The sequence below is a fragment of the Tasmannia lanceolata genome, unplaced genomic scaffold (genome assembly GCF_043159265.1).
Source record: "Tasmannia lanceolata isolate RefF3 unplaced genomic scaffold, GAP_Taslan_0.1 ptg000008l, whole genome shotgun sequence".
NCBI classification, from domain to species: Eukaryota; Viridiplantae; Streptophyta; class Magnoliopsida; order Canellales; family Winteraceae; genus Tasmannia; species Tasmannia lanceolata.
In genome coordinates this window covers 24,139,867-24,158,327 of record NW_027518685.1, presented here as the reverse complement: position 1 = coordinate 24,158,327, position 18,461 = coordinate 24,139,867, and the positions used below count along the sequence as shown (strand labels likewise).

General features: G+C 37.9%; 2 protein-coding genes across 4 annotated transcripts; one reads left to right on the top strand and one right to left on the bottom strand.

The window, feature by feature from the left end:
• Positions 1-1,029: 1,029 nt before the first annotated feature.
• LOC143884916 (uncharacterized) lies at positions 1,030-5,561 on the top strand. Of its 2 annotated transcripts, XR_013253095.1 has the most exons (2): positions 1,030-4,364; positions 4,493-5,561. XR_013253095.1 is itself a non-coding variant. In XM_077388774.1 (1 exon), exon 1 carries the CDS (start codon positions 1,212-1,214, stop codon positions 3,876-3,878), a length of 2,667 nt encoding a protein of 888 aa, XP_077244889.1. In that variant the 5' UTR covers positions 1,030-1,211; the 3' UTR covers positions 3,879-4,475. The 2 variants fall into 2 exon arrangements, 1 of the variants encoding a protein (XP_077244889.1); XM_077388774.1 differs by lacking the exon at positions 4,493-5,561 and having other exon boundaries at positions 1,030-4,475.
• Positions 5,562-7,179: 1,618 nt separating this feature from the next.
• LOC143884915 (putative serine/threonine-protein kinase PBL19) lies at positions 7,180-17,665 on the bottom strand. 2 transcript variants are annotated; one of them, XM_077388773.1, is made up of 5 exons: positions 16,701-17,665; positions 13,030-13,290; positions 8,577-8,699; positions 7,656-8,037; positions 7,180-7,454 (listed from the first exon to the last, which is right to left on the bottom strand). In XM_077388773.1, the coding sequence occupies exons 1-5, from the start codon at positions 17,115-17,117 to the stop codon at positions 7,426-7,428; spliced, it is 1,212 nt and encodes a 403-aa protein (XP_077244888.1). In that variant the 5' UTR covers positions 17,118-17,665; the 3' UTR covers positions 7,180-7,425. The 2 variants fall into 2 exon arrangements, with proteins under 2 accessions (XP_077244888.1, XP_077244887.1); XM_077388772.1 differs by having other exon boundaries at positions 7,180-8,037; positions 16,701-17,663.
• Between the last annotated feature and the right edge of the window lie 796 nt (positions 17,666-18,461).

The following is an 18,461-nucleotide window of genomic DNA, read 5'->3' as shown; positions in this document are numbered from 1 at the left end:
AAAAGATTGCCAGCATGGCATTTTATGTCCAATAGGCTCCCGACCACATTCAAGCGGCTGTTTAGCCGCTTGATCTTAGCATTCCTCAATTATATGTATAAAGATATACTACTAATACACTTACAATTTCGGTTTAAGTATATATTTCAATTTCCAGTATGTATTTCAGTGAGGATGGAAAACCATAGTTCATCTTAATATCATTTGGGTTACCATAAATAAGCCTCATTGGAGCTTTCTAATAGTATGCCATCAACCTAATAATACATTAATTGATATTTTTAAATGAGAAATTACTCTTGTATTAGTCTGTTGGGACAATCCTGACATAATTGTGTCTTTGAAATGGTTTCCCTAGGGCCCTGTTTGGATTTCAGGAATTTTCTGTAACAGCTCGGAAAGTAAAATATTTATAAAATTTCCTACAATTTGTACACACAGGAAGACAACTTAAACCACTCTATTCCATTTTTTTTTCATTGAGAGGGAACTTCAATTTATGATATCCCTCTAAATAAGCCATAGTCATACCCCATTTAAAAATTATACGGTGAATGCACATTTAGATCGGTATTCCAGCTACAGCATCGTATCCATTTGATTCCGAAAAAGGATTATTCATCCTTAACTTTTCGAGGAATCCTTCACTTCTCCTTTCAGAGCCCTATCCGAAATAGAATCCAGTACCTCTTGGTCGGAAATATCTGAATAGGACGAACCGGTCCCTATGAATATCTTTACTTCGGAACAAAACAATTCGAATTAAGCTACGAAATTATAGAAGATCGATCTCTTTCAAGATCAAACAATTCCATCGAATTGAGTATTGTATGTCTGATAGCATCTACTATACCGGGAATATCAATGAACCCAATTATTGCAATTGTTTGAACAAATATAAAGGCCAGTACCATAAATACCGATCTACATGTGCATTCACCATGTAAAATCTCCCTATATCATTTCCCTCTCAATTGTGGAAAGAAAAAAAAATTCTCAAGAAATATTTTTCCGTAATATATGTTTTTCTTGGAATCAAAATACGGGAGATACCAGCTTAGATCCCTGACCTTCTCTCCTCCCGTTGTAAGAAATAAAATCTCTCCTCCCTACACTGAATTAAAAAAATGCGCAGGTTAGTCACCTCCCTTTCCGAAGAAGCCCCGAAGTTCATTTAGCCCAAAAAATGACGTGCAGCTCAGCCAACACTGATGTTCTCTACCTTGCGCTGCTCGTGCCTTTCTCCCCTCCTCCTCCATTTACTAAAACCAAAACCCACCAACTTCCCAACCCTAATTTTCCTCTTAAACCCCAAAACCCTAAACATACAGACAAAAAACCTCTCTTCTTCATATTCCCCTAAAAAACCTGACTATCTCAATCAATTCATACCCCCCAATAATCCCCATCCGCTCCCCATTAACCCAATCGAACGGCGGGAAATCGTTCTAGGCCTATCAAAAACCATCAAAGGTGGAAAATGGCTCGTTCTCAAATCATTCTCATTAGGGTTTTCTCCAAACTCCCTCGTAGAGATCTTAAAATCGTTCAATTCACACTCTGTCGCACTCTCATTCTTCAAATTCGCATTCCAAGATGATTCAGAGAGCTCCATTAGGGCTTATTGCGTGGCCGCGCATCTTCTTTCATCGGTAAACATGCGAATCCTAGCCCACGACATTCTCTCTTGTGTAATTTTAAGAATTGGGGCTTTTCGTAGTCGTGATTTGTTGGATATTATGTGGAACAATCACCATTCATATGAATCGGATTTTTCAGTTCTTGATGTTCTTTTTAGGGCTTTTCTAAATGCGGGTGTTGTTTCGTCGGTTTTGGATGTTTTGGGTAGGATGAGAGGGTTAGGGTTTAAGCCTAGTGGGTCTGCAATGAGCATTCTGATAAAATTATTGTATGAGAGAGGCGAATTTTGTAGGGTTTGGAAATTGTTTAGAGATATGCTAGGTAAAGGGCCTCGCCCACGTATTCAAACTTTCAATACTATGATTCTAGCGTTTTGCAAAAGAGGGGATATTCGAAGAGCGGAGGGTCTGTTTCAAGTGATGCGGAAATTTGAATGCGAACCGGATGTTTTTACTTATAACATTCTTATTAATGCACACTGTGTTTATGGTCAATCTTATCGTGCTTTTGATTTGTTCAATTTGATGAGTGATATGGGTTGTAGAGCGAACTCTGTTACGTTTAATACACTTCTTAAAGCTCTGTGCAAGGAGGGGAATATGGTAGAAGCAAGAAAACTCTTGGACGAAATGGGCGAGATGGGTATTTCTCCAAATGCGTTTGCGTATAACATTCTTATAGATGGGCATGTCAAGGCCGGAGAAATCGATCACGCTAACTCTGCTTATGTGGAAATGAGGGAGAAGGGTTTCGCTCCTGATTGTTTCACATTTAACATTCTTGTGGCTGGACACTGTAAGTTTGGAAGGGAAGATGAGGGGGATAGGTTGTTGAGAGATGTAATGTCGAATGAGCTCCTTCCAGATCATCCAGCTTTAGATCTTTTGATTGCGAGGTTTTGTTGGGCTGGTCAGGTGGATGAAGCTGTGGAGATTCTATGGCATATGGTCGAGAAGGGTGTGCACCCGAGTGTTTTCTCATTCAATTCGATCATTGCTGGTTATAGCAAATTAGGGTTAGAGGACGATGCTTTTGATGCATATCGTGTTATGGTGAAGATGGGTCTGACACCTTCGGCTTCCACATGTAATTCCTTGCTTATGGGTTTATGCCAAAAAGGAAGATTGCACGAGGCCGTGGTGCTTATGCAGAAGATGGTAGGGAAAGGTTTTTGCGTCAATATATCTGCTTTCACGATACTAATAGATGGGTTTTTTAGAATTGGCAATAAGACGGGTGCTCTGTGCTTGTGGGATGACATGGAGCGGAAAGGGATATCTCCTGATGTCATTGCTTTCTCGGCCTTGATAAATGGGCTCTGTAAAGCAAGTTATATGGACGAGGCTCAAGAGGCATTTCTCGAGATGTCAAAGAGAGGTTTAGTGCCAAACAACTTCACATACAACTCATTAATTGGTGGATTTTGTAAGGGGGGTAACGTGACTGAAGCTTTGAAGCTGGAGAGTGAGATGAGGCAGAAAGGGCTTCTGCCCGATATTTTCACTACCAATATAATCATTAATGGCTTGTGTAAACAGGGGAGAATGATGATGGCGAGTAACGTTTATATGCACATGTACACCAGTGGCTTGACTCCGGACATTGTTACTTACAATACTTTAATCAGTGCATATTGTAAAGCTTTTGACATGGTTAATGCCGTGGACTTTGTGAATAAGATGTCTGCCGATGGTTGTGATCCAGATATCACAACCTATAATATATGGATACATGGTCTTTGTAGTAGCCGTGCGATAAATCGAGCTGTCAAGATGGTGGATGAGCTCATTTTGATGGGTGTTGTACCTAACACGGTTACTTACAACACCATGATGGATGGTATTTGCAATGACGTACTAGATCGAGCTATGATTATGACTGCAAAGTTTCTTAAGATGGCCTTTGTTCCTAATGTTGTGACAGTTAATCTGTTGCTATCTCACTTCTGCAAGCAAGGGCTGGCGAAGAGAGCCTTGATGTGGGCAGAAAAATTGAGTCAAGCATCCTTTGCTTTTGATGATGTTACGTATAGTATACTAGAAAGAGCCTATCGTGACATGCAAGAAGATGCTGAAATTTCAACAGATATATCTGACAAGAGTGAATTTTTTGAATTTCTCATGCATGTCACATTTGAATACCTATGCCAATACAGACCACCAAAGTATAGATCACCAATGCTTGCTAAAATAGTCGATCATTGCGTTAATGAGCCTTCTGCAATACAAGCGAGATAGTTCTATGTTGCGTGAGCCCTTTAGTCTCAATAGACTGGACTATTGTATAACTGGAGGCGCACACCTTCATTTCTCCGTTCACTAACAAGGCTGAGCAAAAGAGATTATACGCATTCATTGGTTAAAAGGGGTGATAATACCCCATGGTTACCTTCATTTTTATTTTTCTTAGGTCACTGATGATTGGAAGAAACAAAGCCGGATTGAACTCCCATTGGAAAAAGCAGGGAGTTGGATTCAAACCAAAGCCCGCAACCAAATGTATCAATGAAAAGTAGCTGTTCTAAAAGGCAGTTGGATAATGATAATTTAAACGTGTGAAATGTTCTTATGATTCCATTGTCCTGAATCCTGGGCTGCTATGTGTAATTCCTCAGCATCATTGTTGGTTTTGTTCAGGTTTTGATTTGAGGTGGCGAGAAAAGAGCAGTAAGTTGGAGATGCAAAGAGATAAGTTTTCTCTTGAACATGCTTCTAACAAATGATGTAGGATATGTCCTATATTTTTATGTTTTTAGGTTATTTGATTGTTAAATTATCTTCACAGACAGTGCAATACTTTAATGGAATATCATTTATTTTGTTTTTTTTCCTTCTTTTTTTTTGAGATACAGTTTCTTCAACACATTTCTACCTCAAATTAGGAACAGCTACACATAAAATCATCTAGGTTCAAATCGATTTCTAGTGGAGAAGCCAACAATAACACATTCAAGTACCTATACAGATCATCCTAGAGAACAATTCTGACATTTTATAGTAGAAGCATTTGCCCGTCTCCGTATCAGAAACTGCCGGCTGATACAAGTTCAGCTTAATATTGCCACTTTTGCAAATTATGCCACTTCAATGTGCAGTGAATATCACAGTATGCAGAACTAACTTATTTGATTTCCCAATTTCAAGACTTCTTTGTAAGATAATCATTTTAGAATGTGAGGGTCATTGTAATCAGATTACATATATTCAGAAACATTGCCGATGCAGGGATTGTGGATATTGATGCAATCATCTTCAAATAAACTTTGTACGTGAATCATGGTCGTCTACAAATAAAAAGCCAATTACAAATTGCCATCCATGGTCATCGTTTGTACATGAATCATAAATGCCACGTGTAACAACTTATCCACCACAAAGAAAAGAAGCTTTCAAGACAAATGCAAATTGTTTCTTTCAAACTGGTGTGATTTTATTTTTTTTTGTAAAAGGTAACTTTAGATTTGATTTGTGAATACTAAATCCATCTCATCTGTATTCAAATGAATATTCTATCTCTTCTTGCATCTTTGCATTTGTTGTAGCTCCACAAAAGAACACAGGTAGAATCTGGGTTTGCACCTGTCTGCTTGGGCACACTGTTGTTGATTTTGTAGGTGAAGGGATTAGCATCAGCTTAGGGGGGTCCTCTTCTCTTCCTTTGTCAAATTCAAGGATGTGATCAGGGATCCGGAGTGTTGTTTTATTGGAATTTGGAACTGTTTTCAGTGGAAGATGCACAGTAATTCCAGCATTGTAATGGTGAATTTGTATATTTCTATCTGTAATGCTGAATTTGTATTTCTCTTTGTATCTTAACCTGCTGTGCTTGCAGTTGTCTGTAATTTTTTCAAGCTTTCCTATGAACAAGTCAGTTTCATCCACAATCTTCATTGATAAATGGATTATACTTTGTGGGTCCTAAAGTGCCGTCTGTATCTGATCATGAACTTAAGAAATTGATTTCAATCTGTTACATTTTCTTATCATTCAAAAAAAAACTGTGCCATTCTCTCTTCCGGATTGCCTCTAATTGTGGAGCAATGGTCCTAAGTTCTCCCTTTAATCCTTCCCGATATGAACCCATATGTAAGACACTTTAAGTGGTTTATCAGAATTTAAATAGAATTCAGACAAGAAAATGATGCAGTTTGTTTTCTTAATGAAGATGTGACACAAACTGGATCGACTGTTTCTGCCATTCTCGATTCTATTATCAGAATACTACACAAATCTGTCTATATAGTGTTCTACATAGGAAAATTGCTTGTTATAGCTAAACTTTTGGCCTCGTTCTAGCTGAAGAAGCATTTGTGTCTCTTGGCTTAAACCCTCAGATTTCATCCCATACCATCTCAAGGAAATGTTATCTACACTCTTATTTCATAATGACACTCCTCTATGTTACACTTTTCCAACTAGCTTTTAAAGGCCGTTACAATTCCCAAAATGCTACTAATAAGGCAAAAAAGTGCTTAAGAAACTGAGACCATTATCAAAACTAAGGAGTGCTGATGTTTTGGGTGGGCCACCACTGGCCTGCCTCGATGATCTTGTCAAAGTACTGATCAATGGCTTATAATCATCCAAATACGGTGAAACCATACACAATGAATCGCCTAGTGGTACCCGCTAGATCAACGGACCTGATCTCTAGAAAGTGCCACATTAAGATGGAGTAAACATGTTACTCAAGTCTTTCCCATTGCTTTATCTTTATTTACTTTTATATTTTAAGCTAGGAAAGAGAAAAATTGTTAGAGCAGATTTTTAAGCCATTCAGTTTTGATAATTACCCAGAGAGGTATTCTAAACTGAAGGGAGCCCTTGCAGAAATGGGGTGAAAGCCTCTTACTTAAAAGTTAAAACTTAGGGGGTTTCTTATTGATAAATAATAATTTCCCAGTAGGAGAACACTAAGCAACGGTCCAGATTTTGATTTTTTTTGCATTGCAAAAAGAAAAGGAAGAGCTCTCCTTCAAAAACAGAAAAACAGAAAAACAGAAAAAGATATAAGAAATGCAAAAACCCAAATAAAACCAATTACACAATAGGGGGGAAACAACAGGAAAAAACATAACTAATAATAAGCTCGCTCCGGCCTGTGCCTTGTTTGCTCCCAAATTGGCCAATCTCCATTGATGTTGTAAGTCCTAACGTCAAAAAGCCTAAGCTCTGGCATGTCCTCCCACTGCTCACGACAAACAGATTTTGATTTCAGAGACGGGAATGTTGAGGGTTGAGGCTTTCAATCGAGCATGGATTCAAGTGTACTTCAAAGTGGTGCAAATATACCATGAATGAATGCAAGCACACCCATGTCACGAGAAAATTGTATCGGCGTCCGAAACAGCAGCTTTTTGGATTATTTCTTTCAATGATGAATTAATGGAGGCACATAGAGTAGATGGATGGGAGCAGGTCATATATGTGGAGATTCGCAGATTGGATAGATGAGATTTGAGATCATGTGGGAGGTCACCCTATCCGTTTTTAGCATGTTTATCGCTCTTTTCACCTTCTTGGTCTTGGGACCTGCCCCTTCTTTAAATACAGAATTTAACCATTTCAAACAAAAAAGTGAAGAACATAAGGTTCGTGTCTCAATGATGCGACATATATACATCAGACCGAAGAACAGGCAAAATTTTCTGAATTTGCATGTCTGTATAGCCGGCACAAATCACTTGTCTGGGATTCCAATCCCTAGAATGTATACCTGAAGAGATACCTACGTCATTTATATATATTTCCAATCGCCATAATAAATAACTGAGGGGAGCCCATCTCATTTACTTTGGATTCCAAGCTTTAGACCTGTCGAAGAATCGAAATACAGCAGGTCAGCGAAAAACTATTGCTCTATGGCCCTCTGCATGATCATAAATCTTCGCCTACCAACTGGATTCGCATTCTCCTTCAGTTTAGCGAGGTGGGCCATCCGCATTTTTGAATTTGCGGACCCATCAACCTTTTCTGGCTTGCTTTCAGAGTCTGAGTCAGTTGCAGAGGACTCACCAGTTGTCTCTGTAGGGCCCCCCATTGCTGAATCATGTATTGCTTGCTTCAAACCCTCCACTATCTCGCTCATGTTAGGGCGGTCTTTCGAAGACTTGGACAAGCAACTATCCGCCAACTTGGCGACCCCAATTGCAGTACTTAGAGAGTACTGATTTCCAAGCCTTGGATCCATTATCATTTTGAATCTCTTACTTTCGGCGGGATATTGTTTCACCCACTCCAAAAGTTTCTGTTCAGTTCTCGGACGGTTTCTTTCGAAGGAACGCCTGCCTGTAAGGATCTCGTAAAGTACCACCCCAAAACTCCATACGTCACTCTTGGCAGTGAGATGGCCCGTCTCAATGTAGTCTGGGGCCGCATACCCTTGTGTCCCCACTACCTGCTCATATTGAAAAAGCTCATGAGCATGACAAAAGGAGTTGCAATATGTAGCTGATGGTTTTAGGATTTTGACAGCAAACCCAAATGAGGCCAATTTAAACGAGTAGGAGTGTACTATTGTTAGAGGGCGAGCCTTGGCGCAACGGTAAGGTTGCTCCATTGTGACTTGGGGGTCACGGGTTCGAGTCACGGAAACAGCCTCTCTACAAAGCAGGGGTAAGGCTGCGTACATCTAGCCCTCCCAGACCACGCAATGGCGGCAGCATCGTGCACTGGGCTGCCCTTTTTTATGAGTGTTACTATTGTTCTAAAATTGTTTAGGAAAAAGCATTGATTCTTTGTCGTGTTCAATGATTGTAAAAGTGTTTGACATAGGCACAGTGCCTGGCTAAACATAGTGGACAAGCCAATGCGAAAACTCTAGCATCTTAAAAGAAAAAAGAAAAGACGAGAAAATGTCTCGATGAAAGATTTTATATACCCCAAATTAAAAATGGTACAGGGTCAGTAGATTGCAAATGCAACATACATACATACATCTGTGGATACATGTGTGCGCCCATCTGATGGCCCCTCCCTAGCAAGCCCAAAATCCGAGAGCTTTGGCTTGAACTCCCCATCTAATAGCACATTTGCTGCTTTAAAATCTCGATATATTACCTGCCCAATAAGAAGAACCAGAAAATTAACAACTGCAAAAGGAAAATGTCGGTGTCTCATATCTAATCCTGGAGACCAAAATGAAAAAATTGAAGTGAGAACAAAAGGATCAGATGAATAAGGTAATTCTTTGAAATTGAATTATGATCATCTTTCTATGATTTAACTAGCTCCATTATAGTGGTTCACGGGCATCATCTTTCTCGAAGTTCTTCGAAAAATGAATTTACCTCTATATCCCCATTGCCATTTAGCCAGTGTTAGCTGGACAGTTCTACATCACATTTTTAACACTTTGGAACACTTGGACACTCGTTATGATATGACACTCCTATACATGTATGGGTGAAGTGTTAGTAACAACTTTGGTCAAGTAAATTATTGAGGGTTATTTAATCTTTGAATGACCAGATAAGAGGTATTTATTAGTCTACCAGCAACTCATAAAGGTCCTATCGAAGTTTTACAATATTAGTTTCATGGCTATGGATAAGACTAAATATATGGCTATGGAGGTTACACTAGCTCCTTCAATCACATCAGGTCAATCTGTCTAAGGGGCTACAATTAAACAGCTCTTACCCCTGGACATCCTCATCTACCTCCTCTTTTTTGAGATATGAGTTTGAAGCTTCTTTGGAAAAAGACTAGGTAGAAACAAAGTGATATGATCCACCATGAGGATTTATTTGTTCATGGATAAGCCCTGTATTTGTATTTTATTTACAGTTATGATTCACGTTATATTAATCCTCGAGATGGGGTATGTCCACTCCGCATCACCCCTATGACCCACTTTATTTACTTGTTACTTATGAGCCACCATCTTAAGCTCACTTATTTCTCCTTTTATCCCATTGGTTCTATTAGGAGGCCTACAACTTATCCCATCTCCCATATTATGTAAAGCCCCAAACCCCTAAACCCGAGACACTTCTTGGAAATCATGGAAAAGCCAACCCGGGGGGAGGGGGGCAAAATAGCTCCCTCCCTCCCTCCCTCCCTTATTGACCTCTCTACTAGGCCAACATCTTCCTCTATCCTCCCCCCTCCTCACCATCTTTTCCTCCTTACCCTTCTCACCTCCCCTCTTCTACTCCTCATATTCTCCCTTCTTACATTCTTCCTTCCCATTCCTCAACTTGCTTCTTAGTCTCGTTCTTTGTTTATTTCGCTTCTTTCCCCATCTTATATCCCAACATCCTTTTTCTCCCCTCCCACCGGGTTGGGTTCATAAACCATTCCCCGACAGTTGAGCATATAAACTGTTCCCCCTCTGTTGGGTTTATACATCATCCCCCTCCTCTATTCCAATCTTTTCCCCTCTTAATGTTGAAATTTATCTTTCTTGATCTGTCATTCTTTTATCTCTGATTGTCTTGGCCGAGATCAGCCCCCTTTCTTCTTCATTCTAGCTATTTCTCTCTTATCTTGGAGGCCACTTGCATCTAGATGACCATGGCTAAGGCCTTGTGCACTACCCAGGTACGGATTTCATTTGCTTTCTTATTTCATTACAACCTACCCAATTTTCTCATTTGAGCCTCTTCCATTACTTTACAACCCTTTGTTTGCCTTGACCAACAAAGGCAACTGACCCTTTTTTTTTGGTAGGTAAGTTGGGATTGAACCTCCGACCTCAAGGTTGAAGAACAAAGCCTTGACCATTGAGCTAGATGCTCAATCCCTTTGACCAACCGACCCTTGTTACCTCCTTAAATCTACATTCTATACATAACCTTCACCCTTATCCCAACATCCCTTCTAGAGTTCTTTTGGGCCATAGTTAGTAGTTTGTTTTGTTATATAGATCTGATTTGTGTGGCATACCAGTTTAGAGGCTTAATTGTTATTGATTAGTGATCTGATTTCCTTGATTTGGGATATGTAGTTTGGAAGTCACTTTTATTTTAAAGGCTATGAATCTATTAAAATATTGGCCGTTTGTTGATTATTATGCTATTTAGTTTTGGGAATGCATGTTGCAATTGAAATGAAATAGAAACCATTTATATGTTCCTAAGTTCCTAAGAGGGCGAGCCTTGATGCAACAGTAAGGTTGCTCCATTGTGACCTGGTTGTCACGGGTTCCAGTCATGGACAAAAATTAAACCGTGAACCCTAGGTTCGCACCACAAAGAGAAAGAGCATGATATGCCACCATAATTAAAAACAAAAAACAAAAAGCAATTGCAATAATGGGAATGCCTCAATAAAAAAATCCCCATCAGCAGCCTCACTAAAAAATGAGGCTGTTATTTCATTATACTTCTAAGGCAATATATGTGCAAATCGAGATGATTCTTGGGTGTGGATTTTCGAACAAGTGTTCTCTCTACAGTTTGAACTTTTAGTTTCAAAATAAAGTCCAATCTTGTAACAAACTTAATTAGAAAACTAGTCCAGTTCTTGCAATGCAAAATGTATGCTGGTGAAAGATTTATTCAACCTCTATAACTTTGTCCTTGTCGCATACATATTTCATCATTTTATTCATCCTTCAGGTTGCAATTTTGTAGACTAAGTTCTTTGGATATATTAGCTCATTTTCAAATTTCAACATTTAGATTTCATTCTCTATTTGTTATGTGTTTTAACCCTAGGAATCGGGACCCAAAATTTGATATATATCGGACACCCCCAAAGTTCAATACAGGTGATACCATATACTCCAGTATACAAACATTGTTTGGGGCAACAAGATATATTTTTCAGAGAAATACTGTATGTAGCAAATTATATATAGAAGTTGATTTTAGCATCGTTTAACTAAAAATCAATAGGTAACAGGAAATAAGTAATCAATAGTGAAAAATACTTCAATCCCGTGTCCATAAGCACGTTGAGTAAACTAAAAATGTGGATGTGTTGACTCAGTTTTGCACTTTAGAGTCATTAAACCCAGCTAATTTTTAGAAACTGGCCAAGTCAAAGCCGAATCCTATAATAATAGCTTTCCTTCTTTTTTCTTCTTAACTTTGTAATCGATTATTTTTTTTCTTATTCTATATTTTCTATTTAATCTACAACTCACCGTTTCGTTTCGTCCAAGATGGAAGAAACAATTCGTTCCGGACCGAAACCCGGTACGAAACGGGTATAACTTTTTGTTTCGTTCCGGATTTCATCGAGTTTCACCCATTTTGGTCAAAATTAGGACGTTCGGATGAAATGAGCGAAATGCCCAACTCCGTCCGAAATATGTCATTTTAGTTGTTTTTCCTACTCTTCTTGGTTCTCCTCTTCTTCTTTCTTCATTTTTAGTATTTAGTGTAAAGTCATTAAAGCAAATATCTTTACTATTTTGATTGTCCATTTACTTACGACTTACATGTAATTTGGATTCATTAAAAATAGTTTCAAGACCCAATTCTAAAAAGATAAAAAGCCAACATTCCAGTTCTAGAACAAAATTTGAAAAAATCGAGCTAGGTCAAAATCTTAACTTCCAAACGATTGGGTATTTTTACAATTTTTAAAAATCATAAATTCTATCATTTCAAAACATTATCAAATCCCAAAAGTCTAGTAAAAAAATCTCATAATTTGGTTTCTAAAAAAATTTCATCTTGTCAGGCACTGGTCAACACAAGGGTCAACACAGATATTTCAATTGATAGTGATTTTCCTTTTAAGTAAATGTTGGGTCTTTTACAAATTTGGTTCATTTAATTGTTTCTTGTATTTTTTAAATAATTTCTGATTTTTTGGAATTTTTTCATATTTTTAACTATTAAAAAAAATTCAGTCTTCGTAGCGGAACAAAAAGTTTCAAACAAAACGGACGAAACACCGAAACATTCCGTTCCAGTAGCCAAAACGAAACGAATGAAACAGAATTTATAACTAAGATCTACAATCTTAGAAATTTTGTATTTCAAGACCATCTGAATTGTGGATAAAAGAAGGACAATCAACTTCTGTGAAGTGTCTACCACAGCTTCAAGAGCCAGAAATATAATATGTAGAGGACACCCGAAAAACAGCTACATACCATACAATCTAAGCAAAAACATACATTGTATCAGAAGATAAATCTATTTTCTTTTTTTTAAAGATAAGATGCAATCTATTTTCTGGATCAATAGTTTATGTGTTAAATGATATATTAATTTTATTTGTCTGTTTCTTCCTGTCATAAAAAGCAATATGCATTGGTGATAAACAACAATATCAGCCGATCTATTTTTCATGGATTTTTTGTTCAAATCTTCCATTGAGAATGTGATATTTATTAGAGGATGGTTATCAACACTGGAATAGCAATAATCATTAATAATGGATGACTTATAAAATCCATTTCTCAACTAATAAAAGTTTTAGAAGAGACCTGGACTTCCAACCCTTCATGTAGATATGTCAACCCTTGAGCTGCACCTAGGAGAATCTGTAACCTTACAATCCAAGGAAGAACAGGTAGAGCCCTGTTGAATAAATGGTCTTCGAGAGTCTTATTTGGCATGAACTCATAGACCAACAGCCTCTGGATCCCTCTTTCTCCATCTACAGCACAATATCCAACAAGTTTTACAAGATTTGGGTGCTCAACAACGGCAAGGAATTGAACTTCTGCCATCCATTGTTTATGTCCCTAAAAGAAAAAAAAATAGTAAGAAACAACATCTCCATTCCCAAAAAAAAAAAAAAAGCAACTAGACAACAAGCAAAGAATAATTTCAAAAGATAGTGCCATAATGGCGTGCTTTCAGGCATGAGAGGCAGCAACCTCAAGTAAACCACATAAGAATTATCCTCTATTCATGCAGAGCCATTCACAAGAAGAAAAGAAATTTTCTGGGAAGAGGAAAGTATCTCCATTCACATATGCATTAACTTAATCCATGAATAGCTTGTCAATCATAAGACCAACATATATGATGACAGCTAATGAGGAGAATAATAATAATAAAAGAGGTTCGAAATGAGAAATGTTTTAATACTTCCCCTCTAATGGGAAATGCTTGCATAGCGCGTCCTATATAAGACCAAGCATGTCATTTGGGAGAGGTTTGTAGAAGTATATGGAAAATGGAAAAGGTTTCTCGATTTACATAATCTTCATTTCCGGTAATTAGAGAATATAGACCTTCTCCTGATGGGACACTTTATATACTTTTATATGTTGTTTCCTTGGAACAAAATAGAAAATTGGACGAGGCTCAACGTGCTTTCAATGTCACAATAAAGAGTGGTATGTGACCACATTGATGTTGTGGTAGGTCATTTGTATAAGCTTTGGCCTCTCGTGAAACTAACGACTTTGAGTCAATGCACCAAGGTAACGCAAGAAAGGTATTGTGCTTTCAATGTCACAATAAAGAGTGGTATGTGACCACATTGATGTTGTGGTAGGTCATTTGTATAAGCTTTGGCCTCTCGTGAAACTAACGACTTTGAGTCAATGCACCAAGGTAACGCAAGAAAGGTATCTCCAAGAATTTGGTTCAGGTTTTGACTACAAAGAATTCAACCCGATCTTGGAAGCACAAAATAGATCATGTAAGGATAAAATTGAATCCAAACCACTCTTGGAAGCACAAAATAGACCATGTAAGGATTAAATCTGCAAGCATGAATTATCCTAATAATAGGTTTTTTAAATAATAGATCATGATTGCATTGATTATAATTAGGGCTACAGAAAAAACCAGCCAAACCGACAAACCGAACCGGTTCGGTTTTTCTCAGCATTGGTTTGGTCACGGTTTAAAATTTTATTGAACCGATCCCATTGGTTCGGTTCACGGTTTTAGATTTTTAAACCGAAAATTAATCCAACTGAACCGAGAAATGGAGGAAAAGACTTACTGATTTTGTGTCATTATCAAATCTAAGGTGAGTTATTTCATTTGCAAAGAGAAGAGGGGTGATTTAAACAAGGGAGGTGTGTCTATATCAATTCCTTGTATTCAAAAGTAAAGAATAAATTCACCCCTTCCCTTTAGACCACCCCTTAGAAGTGTAAAAAGAATAGTCCTAAATACTTAGAGGGTTGTCCAAAAGAAGAAGAAGGGGGCGTGGGGGGTGTATGTCATCCCCTTTATAAGGCCCTCAATTAAGGTTAGAGAAGGAGGGATCTCTTCATTTTTTGTTTCGTGAGAGAGAGCGAGAGAGAGACAGAGAGAGAGCGAGCTTACTTAGAGAGCTTGCTGGTCTCGTTGCACACCGTTGATGGTTGATTCGAATAGATAAACCTTTTTTTTTTTTGGATAGATAAATGTATTTAACTACTTGATTTGGATTTGTACCGGATAAACCGTGAACCAAACCGAACCGAACCGGTCAAAATCGGTTTGGTTTGGTTCGGTTATACCCCCGATCGGTTTGGTTATGGTTTGGATTTTCTCCAAACCAATCTGATTGGGTCGGTTAGAAAAAATTCCCTAAACCGAACCGGTCCGAACCGTGTGCAGCCCTAATTATAATGGCATATAATGAATGACCCAAGTGAACAAAAACTAGATGACTAGGACATTTTTAACCAAAAGGATAGAAATTAGAGAATGTTATAATAAACATTCGAACCCGTCCGGTCATACAAGATGAAACAATCAATGAGTAAGAATTTCCTATGTATAGAGAGAATGCATCCTCTTATCATAGTGCAATGAAGAGGTCCATTGCTTGTTTCTTGGAAGAATGGTGGCAATCAAGAGGTTATCGTTGGTGAGCTTCCCCCAATGAAGCCACAGTCTAATTCAATGTATTTTGCTCAAGGGGAATGCATGATCAAAGGAGATATTGTTTGCATTTATAGTACCCATAATGAAAGCCCAAGGAGGTAAAACAAACCTCAAGGTCTAGAAGAGCACAGACTGGAATGACTTTATGGCATGTAATAAGCATGGTCATGTATTCTACTTATTGTTCGACTTACCATTCAGAGAGAGAGAGAGAGTTTCGACTTCTTCATTTTCTAGGAAAATATGGAGTAACTTAAAAAAAAAAATGTGCAATGGTAGAGGTGAAAAATCAATTGTCAAGACACCTGGCTCAAGCATTCAAATAGGTTGCCAAATGGACAGAAAGAGAAAACTATGTGATAGGCCCACTACTATAGTTGGCCAAGGCATACTGAATAATACACTGTCAAACAACTCAAAGCTAGTTCTTGACGATGTTTACTAACAACCTCTTGTTGAAGCTCAGTGACAAAAATGCAGAACACCTTTGATTTTTACGCCCTTGTCAATCAAATCAAAACTCTCTTCATTGGTAAAGAATGAAAAATCTCTCATATATTTTGGCCCTGTTGGATTGCAGGAATTTTTCGGAAAAGATTGGAAGGGAAAAATATTTCTAAAATTAACTGATTTTTTTACACACGAGAAAAGATTACTTGGACCAATACTATTCACTTTTTACTTAGCAGGCCCTTCAATTTATGATATTATCCCTCAAAAGTAACCATAATCTCATTTCCTTCTAAATTGTGGAAAGGAAAAAATTTCAGTCATAAATGTTTTTTCTTACAATCCAAACAGGCCCTTAGGGAAAGCAACAGAACATCCTAATGGTTTGTGGATTTTTTTTTCCATTTGCTCAGTAAAATTTTGCTTACCGAACCGAAAAAAATAATAATAAACTCTTGTTAGATATAGATGGTCTAAGCTAATCTGAAAATTTTCAACTGGCCTGGTGAGAGTAGTGCATGAAAATTCTGGAAATTTAGCAGTCATTCTTTTGCTAAAAAATCAATTATATGGGCCAAGGGCTAAGTCATGTTTCTTCCATTCCCATATGTAAAACCTAAGTGTCATTTTTCATTTCAATTTGTTATGGTTGCGTTTGAATTTAAATCAAGATCTGTAAGACCATCAAACCCCATGATAAAATAATTACGGATTCACTATATAACGAACTAGTATAAAAAAACAAAGTAAAAATTCATCAGAAGCAATGGAAAGAAACAGGGCGATAACTGATAAGACCCTTCTCAATCTCTATCAAATTCAAATACAATTCCTCAGTTTTAACTTTCTTATTTGAATATGCTCATACCTGCAAACCATTCTTGTTGAGTTTTTTCACAGCAACCACAATCCGGTCCCCGTTACCATCAGAAGACCTAACAAAAGCTTTATATACACTCCCAAACCCTCCTTCCCCAATCTTAAGCAATCTGCTGAAATCATTAGTAGCACTTCTGAGCTCGGAGAATGAAAAAACCCGCAAATTGTGTGCTTTTTCTTCATACAAAGCAGGTATACTACGCGATGAGGACGTTCCAACGGCCGAACCTGAAGATTTTGTAGCCCTAACCGAGGGCGAATTATCAGATTTTCTTCCCTCTTTTAGTACTGGGGCAGATTTTTGTTCCCTGATCTTGGATTTGTCTTTGAAATAGTAGAAACACTTCATTTTTGGTAACACAGAGGTAATTCTTGATGACCAACCACTCTTAGGTCTATCTCCCATTTAAGTCATCCTTCAAATTTGGTAACAGTTTATACAACAAAGGGAAATTGGTTGATTGTTGGGTTGAGTCAATCACTTGAATGAAGGAATCAAAAAACTGGAAAACAAAGATAAAGGTCTAGAAGATTATTTGCCCAAAACCCAGATTGAAATAAGAGGAACAAGGAAATTTTAACAAAACCCAGATGATAAAATAAGGGAAGAAGATGAAAATTCAGAGGAAAAAAAAGAAAACCCAGATGGAAAACAAAGTTTAGAAGACAAAAACTGTAAGGAGAAGGGAAAATATGTGAAACCCAGATGGAAAGCAAGTAGGAAAAGAAAACCCAGATGGGAAAAGAACCCAAACAAAAGCAATAGAAAAGTGGGAGATGGGACTGGTTTTGGTGGAAAGCAAAATGAGAAATAAAGACCGAATCTAAAACCAAGATAGACGGGTCTTACCTTAAATGAGAAATAAAAGAAGAGACAGTTCCTTGGTTTATCTTTTTTTTTCTTCACCTGCTTCTACACGTTTGATGAGACCTTTTCACTCTCCCAGTTCACGAGTCTTTTACTAAAAAAAAATTGTTGTTTTCTGGGCTGACACTGAACGTTAGAAGACCAAAGAGTCTTCGAAGACTAAAACAAATAGAGAAGTCAACGAACTCCTAGAACGTTCTACATGGTGTAGACCTCGAACTACCATTTTGGTAGTCTCGAATCTGTGTCTAGGGGCCATTAGATTGACAGAGATCGAACATGTCATTGATAGGATGATCCTAACCGTTGGATCATTGGCATCGATAGCAATAGATTGTAGAGTTTTGGATCATCCAATGGGTGTGATTTCATTTCATTGCGGTCATGTGGTGGGTCCCCTGGCAGATGACTGGTTTTCTACTCATCGATAAGCTATATGGTACACAGTTATGCATTGCCCAAAAACAGTGGGACCCGCATTATTTCAGTGATCCAACCATTCATTTATTGGGTCATGACGTACTATATAAGGTATGCCCATAAAATCTTCTTCATATGATGATCCTAAACTTCCAATTTGCCGCGGTTTAAAATGGATGACACGGTATAGATTCACCCAGGGATCGAATGGTTAGGATCATCCATGGGGAAGATTTTGTAGGCACAACCTATCAACGTCGGGCCCGCCCAACAAACGAATGGTTTGGATCACCTAAATAATGTGGGCCACACTAGTTTTTGGGGCCGTCATATAAATTCTCTCTAATCTTCATCCAATTTCAAAGCAAATTACCAGCCAACTTTAGTAGCCCGAGCTCTACAATCCTTTTCCTATTGTATAATCGTTTTCCCATTCCGTATTTTTATTTTTCTATTCGGAGG

What these genes read in the sequence shown, in the direction of transcription:
- LOC143884916 (XM_077388774.1), top strand. Translation starts at nt 1,212, where the DNA reads ATGTTCTCTACCTTGCGCTGCTCGTGCCTTTCTCCCCTCCTCCTCCAT.
- LOC143884915 (XM_077388772.1), bottom strand. Translation starts at nt 17,117, where the DNA reads ATGGGAGATAGACCTAAGAGTGGTTGGTCATCAAGAATTACCTCTGTG. An exon ending in TCAACAAGAATGGTTTGCAG is followed by an intron (nt 13,291 to 16,700) that starts GTATGAGCATAT and finishes TTTTTCTTTTAG; the next exon opens with GGACATAAACAATGGATGGC. An exon ending in ATGAAGGGTTGGAAGTCCAG is followed by an intron (nt 8,700 to 13,029) that starts GTCTCTTCTAAA and finishes CTTATTGGGCAG; the next exon opens with GTAATATATCGAGATTTTAA.